Source organism: Zalophus californianus, chromosome 3, assembly GCF_009762305.2.
Source record: "Zalophus californianus isolate mZalCal1 chromosome 3, mZalCal1.pri.v2, whole genome shotgun sequence".
NCBI lineage: Eukaryota > Metazoa > Chordata > Mammalia > Carnivora > Otariidae > Zalophus > Zalophus californianus.
Genome location: NC_045597.1, coordinates 627,704 through 641,941, shown reverse-complemented (window position 1 = coordinate 641,941; position 14,238 = coordinate 627,704). Strand labels below are relative to the sequence as shown.

The 14,238-nt window shown below is 57.4% G+C and overlaps 1 protein-coding gene across 3 annotated transcripts in view; it reads left to right on the top strand.

The window, feature by feature from the left end:
* Positions 1 to 200: 200 nt before the first annotated feature.
* The window catches only part of TFDP1 (transcription factor Dp-1), a 40,424-nt gene continuing 26,386 nt past the window's right edge, over positions 201 to 14,238 (top strand). For 2 of the 3 annotated variants that reach the window (XM_027590944.1, XM_027590942.1), the window contains exons 1-2: positions 201 to 328; positions 978 to 1,052. In XM_027590944.1, the coding sequence (XP_027446745.1) occupies positions 1,041 to 1,052 (12 nt within the window). In that variant the 5' untranslated portion in view covers positions 201 to 328; positions 978 to 1,040. The remainder of the gene's footprint in view (positions 329 to 977; positions 1,053 to 14,238) is intronic. The other variant, XM_027590943.1, reaches the window with a different exon arrangement.

The window sequence follows — 14,238 nt, the reverse complement described above, 5'->3', positions numbered from 1 at the left end:
AGCCGCTCGGCACCAGACTTTCCGCCTCCGTCCCCGCCCGGCGCGCACGCGCACATGCACCCGCACCCGCGCAGCCCATCCCCCTCGGAGCGCGCGGGCCGCACCGGCGGGAGGAGGAGGAGGAGGGAGGCGAAGGCGCGAAAAGGCGCGCAGGCGCGCTGCGGGAGCCGGCCCGCCGCCCACGTCACGCCGCCGCGCCGCGCACGTCACGCCGCCCGACGCCCGCTCGCAGGGTGAGCCCCGCGCGCCGGCGCCTCGGAGGGCAGGGACCCCGGGGCCGAGCGCGCCGCCGGGACCCCGCCCGTGCCCGTGCGCCGGAGCGAGCCAGGTGCGGCGGGCCGGGGTCCCGCGAGGGGCGCGGACGCGCGGGCGCTCGCCCCGGTCCCGCCGCCGTCCCGCCGCGTGTGCGCGTCGGCTCCGCGGCTCCCGCGCCCTGGGCCCCGGGTCCCCCGCGTCCGCGCCGCCGTCGGGGGCGCCCGGGTGGCTCGGCCCGGCGGGGTCGCGGGCGGGTCGGGAGCCGGGGCCCAGGGCGCGCGGGGGGCCTGCGGGCGGGACTCCCGCGGAGCAGCGGCGCTCGCGCGGGCGGAGGCCGGGGGGCCGGGGCGCCGGGGTCGGCCCGAGCGCGGGGCTCTTGGGGGCCCCGCGGGCGCGGCGCGGGGTGGGGGCGGTGCTGACCTGACTGCCGGTTCCGGCGCGGGAGGCGCGCGCGCGGCGGCGGCGGCGGCGTTCGGGTGACAGGCCCGCCGGGCCGGAAGCCCACCTGTCACGGTGGCCGCGGGTGGCCGCGGGCGGCCGGGTCTTTGTGTGGGCCGGTGGGCTGTACCCGCTGTCGGGGGCCGCGGGCGCCGGGGGGCAGCTGCCCCCAGGCCGGGCAGTGCGTCTGGAAAGGAGGGAGGGCCGCTCCGGGGGGAGGGGGTGCCGGGGCCACCGGGGTTTTCATTCTTACTCATTTCTTGTCTTTCCGTCTTTCTTACCAGAAAAATCAATTTTCTTCTCTGGAGGGTGAACATTTATAGCATCGATCTCACGGATCTGGTAACATGGCAAAAGATGTAAGTATGTCTGCCCCGTCTGCGGGCACGTTCTCGCTGTCCGTCCGTGGTTCGGACGCAGCGGTGCGCGGGCCCTCCGCGTGGACGGCAGCGGCCGCCGGTCCTGCAGGCGGGGTCACCCGCTCGTTCTGAGTATTTGCGTTCAGTGAGGCCAAGCGCTGGGGCTGCGGCCGGCCGTGCGCGCAGGGACCCCGAGCACCTGTTTGTGCGGAGGGGACGCAGTTCAGCCCTAAGCGCTTGCTTTGGCCTCCTTTTTTTTTTTTGCCTCAGAAAAATGAAATTTGGTGACTAATGAAATGTGAAAAATCCTACTTTAGTTTTTTCCGTATTTGTCACGAAACTCTAGAATATGTTTGTTCCAAGAAACAGGCCTTTAGGTCCAAAGCCAGCCTGTTTCCTGGGTCCTGCGGCTCTTTGCTGCACTGTGACCTCAGGCAGCTGTTCCGTGGTCATCGGTGCAGGGGGCTGCTTAGTATCTGCTGCCCAGAGTGGACACACAGCCCAGAGGAGCGGCATATGCCTGACCCACGAGCTATCGCGCTTCTTGCAACCCCTTGATGGATGTCCAGCCTTCCCGTCATTCCCCAGAAAGCCTCACTGGAGGCATGCCCGTGCTCAGCCGCCGTTGGGCACGCACTGCTGTTAGGCTCCTGCCCTCCAGCGCGGCATTTCACTTGGCAGAGAGTGTGAGAATACGCACTGCGCCCTGCATGGTGTGGTTTAAGTTAAAAGTCAATCCACACACAGTGTGAGGCTGTGGTTATCACCTCTGGTCGCATTTGTTGATGGCCGTGCTCTGTTCCCTGGCATTTATCCCCCACGGATGCCTGCAGGTGGTGTGTGCTCAGTAACAGAGGAGGTAGGAGTTTCAGAGGGAGTCTCTGTTAGCAGTCTGGGGTGACTGCTCCAGGGAGCCACGTTGATTGACTTTATTAACTGTATTCGGAGGCTGGGGGACTCTCTGTTGGAGGCCCTCTTTGGAGCCCGTGATGGCCTCTGCAAAGTTCAGGGCAGCCCCCTGCCTGGGTGTCCCTGGAGCTTATGGTGGGTGACAGGCTGGAGGGTGGAGTGGGGTAGTTGAGGCCGAGAAACGGTGTGAGAAGCAGAGGTGAAGGGCCTCTCTGTCCTGGGAGCTGGGAACGTCAGGTGTGGCTGGAACCAGGTCTCAGCAGGGCTGGTGGATCAGGCTGGGCTGGGGAGTGTGGTCCAAGGAAAGGCTTTCGGCTTTTCCTCTAACTGCCTTGTTTATTAGGTAGGGGTATGACGTCTGAGTTTGGGAAGAGGACTGACAGCCAGTGTTGGGGGGAAGCAGCAGTGGTTAATTTAGGAGGTGGTGCTGCGATTTGAGTCAGTGTAGGATCAAAGCCCATAAGCACAGGCGGGAGCTGAGCCCCTTCCTTGGGTTAAAGGGGTTGGCTGGGATCCCAGCTTTACAGAGCTCTGGCGTTTCTGTGGAAGGCTGGAGCGGGCTGCAGTTAGGTTCTGGGGGTCATAGTGAAGGAGGGCAGATGTAGGGACAGGTAAGGGTCAGGCAGATCTTCCTGAAGAGGATACGGGAAGACGGCGTGGCAGCTTCCTGCCTCCAGTGCAGGTCCAGGGACAGCAGCAGGTTTTGGGGCGCTGGACGGCTTGAGCCTGTTCACCGAGGGTGATGGGGTGGTGGGTGTGGGCAGGTTTTAAAGGGCAGGAGCCACCCCTTGAGGGAGAGGGGCAGCCAGCTGGAGGGCCTAGGGAGGGGCAGCAGGCCCGGGGCCGCGATGGCCAGCCTGACCGGTGAGCCGTGGGCCACACCGTGGCCCTGGGTGGGCGTCGAGGCATGCAGACCGCTGTTGTAGGCTAACCCCCCGAACTGTGTCTCTGGTGGAGGGGCCTGATGTCATCTTCTGGGAAGACCTGTATCTTTTCACTCGTCCTGTTGTGGGCGTGTCTTGGTTTAGAATTGACAAGAGCCAGGCCCGTGGCTCCTGTGTGCACTATGTCTGCCTCAGGTCTCGGCATGTGGGGACGAGGGGAAATGCCCGAGTCGAGGCCGACCTGCTTGTTCTGTTCATGCGTCTATCCTGTCTGTTTGATGAGTGCCCGTGCCCGGCGGAGAGAGCCAGGTGTGCCATTCGGCTGCTCTCATGAAGCTTGCGGGGGCCGGGAGGCCTGGGGCAATGGGGGTGGAGGGGGCGCTGGGGGCATGGGGGAGGCCCGGGGGTGGGGGTGTTGGGGCAGGAGGGGAGCCAGGGGTATGAGGGGGCCCTGGGGGCAGGGGGCCGGAGGGGGTGCTGGGACGTGGAGGGGCCAGGGGTTGTGGGGGTAGAGGGTGGATGGAGGAATGGGGTTTGCCCAGGGGCAGGAGGGCCTGGGGGGATCGCAGAGGCATGGGAGGGCAAGGCAGGGGTGATGGGGGTGGAGGCCCCCGAGGAAGCCGTGCTGTTTCCATTGAAATGGGAGGACAGGAAGAGCGTGGAGGTGGGTGTGTGGGACCTGCAGGAGCCTGGACCTGGGGCCCAGCCGCTCTGGCACTGACTGCACCTTGTGTTTTCTGTTTCTAGAACACGAATAAATATTTCTGTATGTTTAAAAAGGATATCTAGACAAAACACTGTAATTCCCTTGCTTAAAAAAACCGTTGCATTTTCTAGCAACATGTGAAAATAAGCCAGATTCCTTCGTGATTAGTCTTGAGCATTGCATTTTGCAAGCATGTCTCTTCACCTGGAGGTGTGTGTGACAGGAGTGAGTGGGCTGCCGTCAGGTGTCCTGGGGCAGGACCCCAACTGCCCTCCTGTTTCCCTGGCTTTACTCTGGACTGACACAGAGGGCTGTGCAGCCTGGGGCAGCGCGTCAGGGTGGAGGCCCGCTGCTGCCCGTCTCCAGGGAGCTGGCTGGGCAGCAAGGGCTCAGTGGGCTGTAGGCCTTTGACGTTCGTTTACTGGAATTATGTTGGTATAAGCAGGCAACGAAAAATTCAAATGGTAGACATCGAAATTCCGTATTCATACCTGGCATGGAGGAAAGAAAGCTCAGCTGGTGCAAAGCACAGTTTGGAAGTGACCGAGACTCCCAGCTCAGTCATTCCCAGAGGTGGCCATGAGCAACAGTTTTGGGGTTTGCTTCCAGAATTTAATATGAGAATATTGGCGGGTGCTGGGATCTGGGGCGGGAGTTCCCTGGCTGTAGAGCCTGCCACACGGTGATGGCGGTCCCTCCTGCAGTTGGGGACAGCTTTGGAGGCCGACACCTGGGGGTCAGTGCAACCAGCAGAGAACTGCCTCAGGGCCTCCCACCAGCGCCCACGTGGGACCACCTGGCTGCTCGCAGGCTTCCCCTCCACGCTCAGCCTGGAAGCTTGGGGCCCTCCATAGATGAGCATCGTGGGCAGCGTTTCTACAGTCCTATGGAGAGAGTCTCGGCTGGGCAAGGCACACGGTGACATTTCAGTTGCCGCCCCCGGACCGCGTGGGTCTCTGCTCCCACAGCCATGGACCTGTCCCTCCGTCATGGGGTCTCAACACCCTGGGAGGTGAAGACTGTAGATTGTGTACTGGTTGATGAAGCTAGGTGTCTGAATTTCGTTTTGTGCCAACCAAAGCTCCCATGGACACAGATCATGAATGGGGAGGTTCGCCAGACTGAGGAGACAGTCACATTTCCAGCCGGAGAAGGGCTCCAGAGAGAAGTGTTGACTTCAGAGAAAATACAGAAATTGTAATGGCTTAAACATACTCATTGCATTAGAAATTACCTTTGGGTGAAGTAGGAAAGGGAAGGCATCTGATGCCAGTGTGTCCATGTGCCTGCTGTGTGTGTGCACGTGTGGTGTGTGTGTGGTGCGGCCCCACAGGGGTTTGCGGATTTTCTCAAGGTTACAGGCAGAGCCCGGGCTCCTTGTGAGCCCCAGTGGGAAGTCCGTGTTCTTGTCCTTGTCCAGTACGGTGAAGGTTTGTAAAGAACAGGGAGATAGCTGGTTGTAGACTGACCGAGATGCTTCTGCGGGGCCGCCCCTGCAGCCTGAAGGTGGGGGAGCCAGAAGGCCGGCCGGCCTGCCTGTGGGGAGCCCGGTCCGGGGCTGAGGGCAGTGCGGTGCAGCTGGAGGAGTGGTCTGTAAGACCCTCTGCAGCGCGTGTGGCTCCGTTTTGAGAGCTGGTGTGTGACTCCACTCTGTGTTCTGTGAGTTTGTGGAAAATTCTCTGAATGGTGTCATCAAGAGCTGGAGACCAAGGAAGAATGCATCCCATCTAAGCTTTGGAGGGATGATGTGATGAGGCCTGCTTTAATACCACTAGGAGACTAATGAGCTTATCTAAAAATACACGTACTGAGTATCATTTTTCAGACCCAGACCTCGATGGCGAAATGAGGGCTGAAGAAATAAATGCGGTAAAGCAGTAACGTGCAGTTTCCTTCAGTCTCGGCTGCAGTGAGTTGTGGGATCTGATGCTGACTCGTGCAGCGGTGACGTCACATCGGACATGGAGAGGGGCGTTGGTGGCGTGCCCCCAGGTTACCAAGTGAGGAGTGCTGAGGTGGCGGGCTTGCGCCTACCCGGGCTTCTCATGGCTCAGAATTGACGTTTTCCCGTGCAGGATGCACTTTCCTCACAGATCACAGAGCCACCTTTCTGAAAAGCTCTTCTCTTTAAGTGTTTAAAACACCTTATTACTTTTCGGTGTAGAACAGTTAGGAAATTCTCATTCGGAGTCCATACCAGGCTTCTCCTGTGTTGAGCTTTGCACCCTCTGTGAGGAGGGACTGGGTTTCCAGGAGCTTCCAAGAGCAGGCAGGGAGGGGTCGCCCAGCAGGTGCTTGCTGAGGGCGTGTCGTCTGGGCTGTGGGGTGTCGGCACTGGCCAAATTAGAGGGGGACCCCCCCAGGCACCTTCTGACTCTGTCTTGTGACATGCGAGAGAGGTGTCTGCGGCGAGTTTGGCAGCTATATGTTTATTCACGTTGGGGACTTGTAGATGGTTGGCTATTGAGAAGGTGAGGTAAAATGGGAAATCAAAATGGATATAAGCCTAAACACGTTATTTTAAATTCAAGCAAATACTTTAGTCCCCACTCCTTGCTTTAGAGTGGAAGCCCTTTCTTAGCCCACTTGTTTGAATTTCTTGCCTGAACCGTACACATAACATCCAGTGTCAGTGTCTGTCATTTAACCTTCTAGGTTGTTCGCAGTTTCTCCAGGGTCTTAATAACAGAGGACTGGCACAAAGAGGTGTGTAGGAATGCGCGCAGCCGAGCGTCCCACAGCACTCCACTGAGCTACTGGGAGCACAGCCGTGCAGGCCGCCCGAGGCTCCTCAGGGAGGGCCGAATGCCCACCGGTTTGGCAAATGCCCGTCCTGCCATGTGGACGCGCCCTCAGCCCCCCACCTCCAGCGCCGGGGGTTCCCGTACTTTCCGGCCAGCTCTTCTCAACTCTGTGCCAGTCTGTGCTGACATCCGGGGCTGAGTCTTCGGTCGTGGAATTGTGCGTGGACACGGGCGGGCACGTGTGCGCACGCGCTGTCTCTGAGAAGGACTGTGCTGGGTTATACTTACCCATCAGGTTATAGCAGAGAGCTCATTGGGATGGCATTCGGTTTGAAATTCAGTTTAAAAGCCCAGAAAAGTTGCTCCCTTTGGTAGGTAAACTTTTAAATTGTGTTTTGTTTTAGTTTGCATCTCTTGATACAGAAGTTGGATATTTTCCTTTTAAAATGTGTTTCTCTGTGAATTGATGAGTGTGTCCTGGTGCTCATTTTCCTATTCCAGTGTCTGTTTCCTGTTGATTTATTTGCATCCACTCTTTATAAATTAAGTATATTAAACCTTTGTTCATCATTTCACAGCAAAATGTTAACATTAGGTTTGCCTGGGTCATTCTAGCAAGAGTTGTAAATATAAAATGATTTCATTGTAAACCTATGGGAAATATACCTTGATTTCATACCCTAAATTTTAATGTTAAATACAGATAGTTTTTAGGTGGTTTAAATGTTTGTGCTGTGTTTAATGAGTTAGTGTGTTTTTGTTCACCTTCAGTCAGTGTGACCCGCAGGACTCTCTGAGGCCCACGTTCAGGACGGCGGCCGGTGTTCATGTAACTTCCTGAGTAATGACAGCGCAGCATAAGTGTAGCCCATCGGGTGTGCTCGGCCTTGCACAATATCTTCCTTCCTCTGCTTGGGAGTATCAGTGACTTGGACTCTACCCCGGAGGGGTCTTACGTTTCTCTTGTTTTATTTGCTTTTCGAAAAATGAGGATTTGAATGACAATATCTTATTCCCCCTGTATTGACAGACCCTAAATCCTGGTTTACAGGGAGGGAGGGTAAAGAGGGAGGTGTTTATGTGGGAGTCCAACCTGCAAATCTGTCCCAAGGCTGAGTGTGGGGGTCAGTTAGTAAGTCATACGTGGCTTTGATGCAGCGCACTTTGTAGTTAACCCAGATCATCCAGAAGTTGTTCATTCCTGGAGGTCATCAGTACTTCTGCACTTCTGAAACTCTTGCTTTTTTAAAAGTGAGGTACCTTGTTTGTAACAAAATACAGCGTAAAAGATGAATGTTTGTCTTAATGTGTCTAAGTAAGTAGGCTTACAGTCGGATGGCTGTGGATTGTGAGGTGTCCCGTACTTGTTTTAGGGTGCCCTGATGTGCCCTCCCCCAGCACAAGCACCAGCTTGGGCAGGAGGGAAGTCACAAAATTAAACAATCTCATGGGGTTTTGCAACTGCAGAGAGCTTTGAAATGGGGCCTGTAGAGCTAGGTGCTGGAGCACTTCCCAGCCGGAAGTGGGGGCTCCCTGGGGGCACCTTCCTCCCATGGGCGTACCTCCTCTTTCCTTGACAAACTGGACAGTGGCGCCCACAGAGCTGCATGGCCACATCGCACTTTGAGGGCAAGAGGGATGAGGAGGTGGTTAGTGTGCAGGTCAGTTTGTTTGATGGCTGGGGCCCCGACCTCTTGTGCGTCCTGGGTCGTTGCTGCAGTGGCTAGAAACTGCTCATTCTGTATTGTGGAGCACTCCTTCCCCTGTGAGGGGCCCCACTTGGGCCCCAGGGAGCGCCTTGGAGGTTGTGAAGAACTGTGGTCCTTGTTTAAGCTCCTGGCCTTGGCGACTTGGTTTTTGTTGAGAGGGAATTTGGGGTCTCTCTGAAAGGGAGAAAGTGCCCTGCAGTGACTTTTCTAGGAGAGAAGTTAGAGTAGCGTGTTTTTAAGTTAGCTGATAAAATAAAGACACTCCATGAGCAGAAGTGTCTCCACCTCTGGCTCTGTTACTCCCAGGAGAGGCCTATAGGCCTGGACCCCGCCAGCCTCCACTCGAAGCCATGGGACCGTGGGCATTTCCTGGAAATGGTGTCTGTGTCAGGATGGACGCAGTGATTCTGAGCAGCTGTCCGTCTTGCTGAGTCTTCGGAGGGCTTGGTGACTCGTTGGTAGAACGAAGGTGACAAGTGTCCTATCCCTTCCTCTCTTGGGGCAGTGAAGATTAAAGGGCCAGGCACATCATGTGTCCCGCCCAGCCTGGCAACACTTGGATGGGTTCTGAGAGTGCGGCGTGTGGCTTTGAACATCGCAGCCCTGGGTCTCGTGGACATGCTCCGTGGCTGTGAGTGGTTGGTCTAATCAGAGTTCTGGGGGGGACCCCACTCCTAGTGAGGGAATCGGCTCCTTGTTAGGGCCTGAACTTGGGAACTGAGTTGGGGTGCAGGGGGCAGCAGGCTCCTGGGTACGGGGTGTAGGGGGCACGCTCCTTCTCTGCCAGGAGCCCAGGTCCCCAGGCCTGTTTTAGCCCCGTTCCTCACCTCAGCCCATCTCTGCAGACAGCTCTCTGCCCTGCCTCCTCCAGCTTGCCCTGACTACAGTTTGGACAAATTACATGGGATGTGGGCAGCGGGAACTCGTCCTGGGTGGATGGAGCCTCTGACCCCTGGGACTCCCCCTTTAGGGGTTGAGGCTGGGACCCGGCCGTCAGGAGGGTGGGTGTGGGGCAGTTAAGTAGCATGGACTTTGGTTAAGGAGAAAAGCACTCAGTGTGGCCATCTGGTTGGCTCAGCATTTGTCGTCATAAAGAGGGCGGACTCCTGCTCCGCTGGGGAATGGCTTACTGATAAATTGCATCCCAGCCGCTTTGTGCTCCGTGTTTCGAGTCCTCGTCAGGCCCCTGAGCCGTCTCTCTCCGCTGCTCGGCAGGTGGGAAAATGCAGGACACAACATGCAGCGCCACCTCCGTGCAGGTTGGCTGTAGAAACGCCAGAAAGTGAGATACAGGCAAATACTTAAACATTGTTTTGGAGCCATGTTATATTTTCTTCCAGGCAGTTTTGCATTTCTGCATGCTCTAGAATAAATTTGACATTTTTCTGGCAAAAAGGCAAAGGGTGAAGTGCAGAGTGCAGTCAGAGAGGGAAGAAAAGCAGCTGCTGAGGTTCCGGCCGCGTCTGCCTGGGGAGGGCTGTACCTCTGGGAGGGCTGTACCTCTGGGGAGGGCTGTGCCTCTGGTGAGTGAGAGAGACCTAAGGAGCAACACAGAACCTTGTGTGAGTAGGAGGCCGTTGCTCCTGTGGTTTCTGAAGTGGGGTGGGGAATAATACTGCAGTGATTCTGCATTTGGTTGACATGCGGGTCCCGCTTGGTGGGTGGAGTCGGGCAGAGGTATCTGGAGACACTAATTCATACCGAATCTCTGGTGGCGCTCACAGGAGCCAAGGGGTGCGGGCATTCCTGCGCTGGGAGAGACCTAACGTTGTGAAGCAGTAAGGAGAATGCGGGAGAGCTTGGCCTGGGCTGTGAGTCGTCCTGCTGACCGTTGCAGGAGGGGATGGGCAGGAACAACTGTACCTTGTTTGTCAGCTGCTGGGGGTGGCCCCTGGCAGAGAACCCATGTTCTCACCTCAATTTCAGAGACCCTGGTGGCAGTACCCCTTCCCCTGGGCCACACCCACTCCTTCCCTCCCCGCCCCCCGCCCCCCTGCACTTGCTGGGATTTGCAAATTTGACTCCTACCTCCCAGGTCGCCCCTCACTGATGGACTTGAGGCTCTATCCTGAGGATGTGGGTTTCTTACGGCTGCTCACTGGGGTGCGCTCCTGGCGTGAGCCTGTGCGTGTCCTCTCCAGACTTGCCCTTCTGCTCTCTAGCTACCACTGCCCTGCCTGGGGCTCGGGGCCACCTCCCCGTGACCTTCCCTCCTTCTCTGTTCAGTCTGTGGACGTGGACCTCTGTTCCATTGGCTCTTGCCACCATCTTGGTTTCTTTTCTGTGGTTGCCCCTCGGGGTCCTGACATCCGATCTGCAGCCTCTAGCCTGCATCCTGACTCATCCCTCATCACCACTAGGTTCGCTATCCTTGGGGCCCCGTATCCTTTGTTTTATCCAGCCTTTCGCTTTATCCAGTTACAAAACAGCATTTCACTAAGAATTCAAAGGATATCAGAAAGCTAATAGTTATTGAAAATCATAGTCCAGGGTGACTATTATTAATGTGCTGGTGATGATTTTGGGGGCAACTCCCTAGCTATGTGTGTTTAAACATATGCATCTCTCATACGTTATGTAAACGGACTCCCACATTTCTGTTCCCTGCTGTTTGACCCCACAACTCCTCCTAGGTACATTGGCAACGATAAAGAGAAATAACTGGAAAACCACTTTCATGGAACATTAGAGACGTATGCAAGTGCAGAGAGAACGTGTTGCTGACACCCTGCACTGTCCCGAGTAACGCTGCTCCCGGCTGCTGGGGGTCATGACGCTGGTTCCAAACACGTTGTCCTCCCGTTAAGTACTCTAGTGTGCATCTCTAAAAACGCCCAGAATAATGAACGATAGTTTGTTAGTATTGTCGGAGAGCTAGCGTCTGGGAATTTGAACGGTTTGCGTCCAGGGAGAGCCGGTGTTTTGTTTGGCTGTGTCCTCATGTATTTGGTCCTGCTGAGGGCATTTAGGTCATTTCCAGGAGCTTCCTTCCCTATCAGTGGAGTTTGCTGGCGGGCTCTTGCAGTGGTGGGTGGCTCAGGGCGCCGTCCCCTGCCGTGGGAGTGCACTGGTCTCTGCAGAGCAGGCGGGTTGGGTAGAGGCAGGATCGCTAGCTCATGTGTGCTGTTTAGGGCAGGGGCTCGGTCTGAAGCCCACCTCTGGGTGTAGCATTCCTACATGTTTCCACTTTACTCTTTTGTCCACTTGCAACCTGTTCTTCATGTGATGAACCTTGGCTCTACTTTAGGCTTTTTTGCATAATGTGCCACATCCGACTGTCACTGTGGTGCCCTTTCTGTGCAAGGATAGAACCCGCGGCAGGTGGGCAAGGCAGGAAGGTGTCCAGTGCACAGAGTTGAGGGCACGGGCCTCGGTGCATCCGCCTGCGTGGTCAGCCTTGTCACGGCTTGCCCAGGCAGCCTGGAACTACAGTGTTGTTACTCCACAGTTTCTGTGGCTCGAGTTCGGCTGCAGCTGGGCCAGCTCCCAGTCCAGGACCCGAAGTGGCCTGATGGCTCGAGGTCCCTGTGGGCAGGACCATGCCTGAGCTCACTCACCTGGTCCACGGTGGGATGTGTTCACTTCCGGGCTGTTGGTTGGAGGCTGCCCTCAGTTCCTGGCCTCTGTCGGGGTAGCTAATGTTGCCAGAGCGAGGGGGGAAGGGGGTGGAGCGAGGCCCACACACACAGAAGGAGCGAGAGGCGAGCCAGCAAGACATGGCTCCTGAAACCTAACCTGCTTTTGCAGATCTCGTCACTAGGTCAGGCCACACTCAAGGGGAGGAGATTGGGCAGGGCCACGAAGTTCCACAGGTGGGAGACCCCCCCTCACGTCCCACATTGGATGCAGGCAAGGCGCCTACAGGCTGTCCTCTGGGCCTGTCCTCGAGGGGGCGTCTGTGGCTGGGAGGATGGTGGTGCTGGAGGCTCTGGTCCTGTTTGCCCTGCAGTCGAGTGGTGTTTGCAGGGTCTACGTGGGACCCGCGGGGTGGAGTGAGGGGTGGGTTCTGCTACGGGTCCCCACGCCTTCCAAATGCCTCGACTCAGCTCCTTCCTTAGATCACCCCGAGGGCTTGTGGTGTTGAGCGTCCAGCATTCTGTGATGGGATTTGCCGTCTGGACGTTTCTGCTCAGTGATGGTGCTGTGTATCCTTCAGTGAGGTTCGGGAGTCTCCTTGGGCCCTGCATGCTTCTGTAGTGGGATCACTCCTGGTACTCGGTGTCTTTGTTGCCTTGTGAGAGGGCCCCACTGCCATCTTTTAGGGCAGGTCCCTGCTGGTACAAGGAGCACTGGGTGAGTTTTCTTGTTCTCCCTGTCACCCCGTCGGCCCATATGCAGGTGTCCCCAGCAGCACCCGCGCACTCCGTGCTCCCTCGTCCCACAAGTGCTTCTGATGCCATAGCTGGGGCGCGGGCCGCCGCTGGGGCCTCTGAAAGGAGGAAAGTCAGGAGCGGAGCTGAGGGCGAGGTCCGCAGAGGGAGGTTCCTCTCTCAAGGTCCTTGTGGATTCTTTCCAGGCGCCTGGACGACGGCACCTGCTGGTGTTTTGTGTGACTATCCGTAAGGAGGTGGGCGTGCAGGTTTCTCTTTCTGTGCTGGCTTTTCCAGGTTTCCGCGTCCTCGTGACGCCGTTTGAACCTTGACTCTTCATCCCCTCCTTGGCCTGTCGTGGTGTTTTCATGCTTCTGTCTTGGAATTATGTCTGCATCTTGGTTGGCAAGCTGCCCGGCCCACGGCCTCTTCTAGGGAGTACAGTTCTGTGTGGGTGCTGCCCAGCACTTCCCAGCCTGCCCCTGGCCAGTGTCCTGCCTCGTGGGGCTTCTGCTCCAGCAGGGCACGGGTGCAGCAGGAAGTAACTGGTACGGGAGTGAAGGTGTGCAGAGAGGCGGCGGGACATGTGGGGCCTGCCCGCCCGGCGCCCGAGCTCAGGGGGCGGTGAGGCTGTGTCCTGCAGCCCGACTCCCGCTTCATCTCTGATGCGCCCCTGTGGGTGCGGGTGGGCCCTCCGCCCCGGGGCTGTGTCTGCTGCAGGGCCTGGCCACCAGGGGGCTGCGAGGGGCCCCGGGGACAGAGGACCACCGGGGCTCACAGCCTGTGCAGGACGCCTGGAGCTCGGTGACTTCCGGCTGGTTCTGCTGAATTACCTAAAGTGTCCCAGCCGGGCTCCATCAGCTCGGTGTCCCGTGCAGCCTTGTGCTTTGGCGTTATGAGCCGGGTCCTCGGAGCCACCGCGGGAGCAGATTGGCAGTTGGGTTTCCACTAAGTGCAAACACGACAAGATGAACGATGTTTGTGAGAAACACTGAGGTGAGCTGTGGCCAAGTGCTTCTGTGTCTGGTTTACATGTTTACACAAATTTAGCATTTTGGTGTTTTCTTACTGGAGGGTAGGTTTGCACCTTCAGTATAAAGATTTTGGAGAAAAATACATCCTATGCACTTACCTTAAAATTAGCTGCAGCTTTAGGAATAACTTAAAATACAAAACACAGCCTGTGTTCCGATGCCTGTAGTCGCGTCCGTGCGGGTCTCGCCTCTGGGCAGAAGACAGGAGGGCCGTGGGTAGTGTGGCCGCGGTACTTTCCTGGGCCCGTGTCGGGGGTGTAACTAAGGCCCTGTCGTGTTTACTAACTAAACCTGTAACAACGGGTTCGTGTTGGAGCATCACAGGGAGGCTGTTGCAGGGAGGCTGTCACTGACGTGTTGGCATTTCCTTGTGTGGAAGGCGCAGGGTGTCGCTCGTGGCTCTGGGCAGAGGAGCTGAGCACGTGGGCATGGCACACCTGGGCCGCCGCAGGAAGGCCGCGTGTCCGTCCTCACAGAGAGACAGGAAGCAAGCGTGAGATCACAGAGCGGTAAAGAAGGAGCTCCGGGAGGGGCACCTTTGAATATGCGGCTGTGCTGCATATTCAACACAGACGTGAGTGTGGTCTCAGCCCGCATTATAATGCGCATCCTCTGCAAGGGAGTCTCCCCACGTGTCTGCTGCACACCCCTCGTAGACCTCATCATCGATGGCGGGTGGCTCTTTGGGCTGCTGCTGACGACCAGTCTCAGGGACCACCTTGCACTGGCCTTCTGGTGTGGAGCCCTGGCGGTCCTGTGCCCCCGGGGCCGCTTGGAGCCCCATAGTCGTGGGCAGGTTGAGATGACTCGTTCCCCGGGTGCAGGTGTTTAAAGGTTTGCACGTCACGCTGTGATTCTTGTGAGGCTGTGAGGGAGGTGGGCTCGCACTG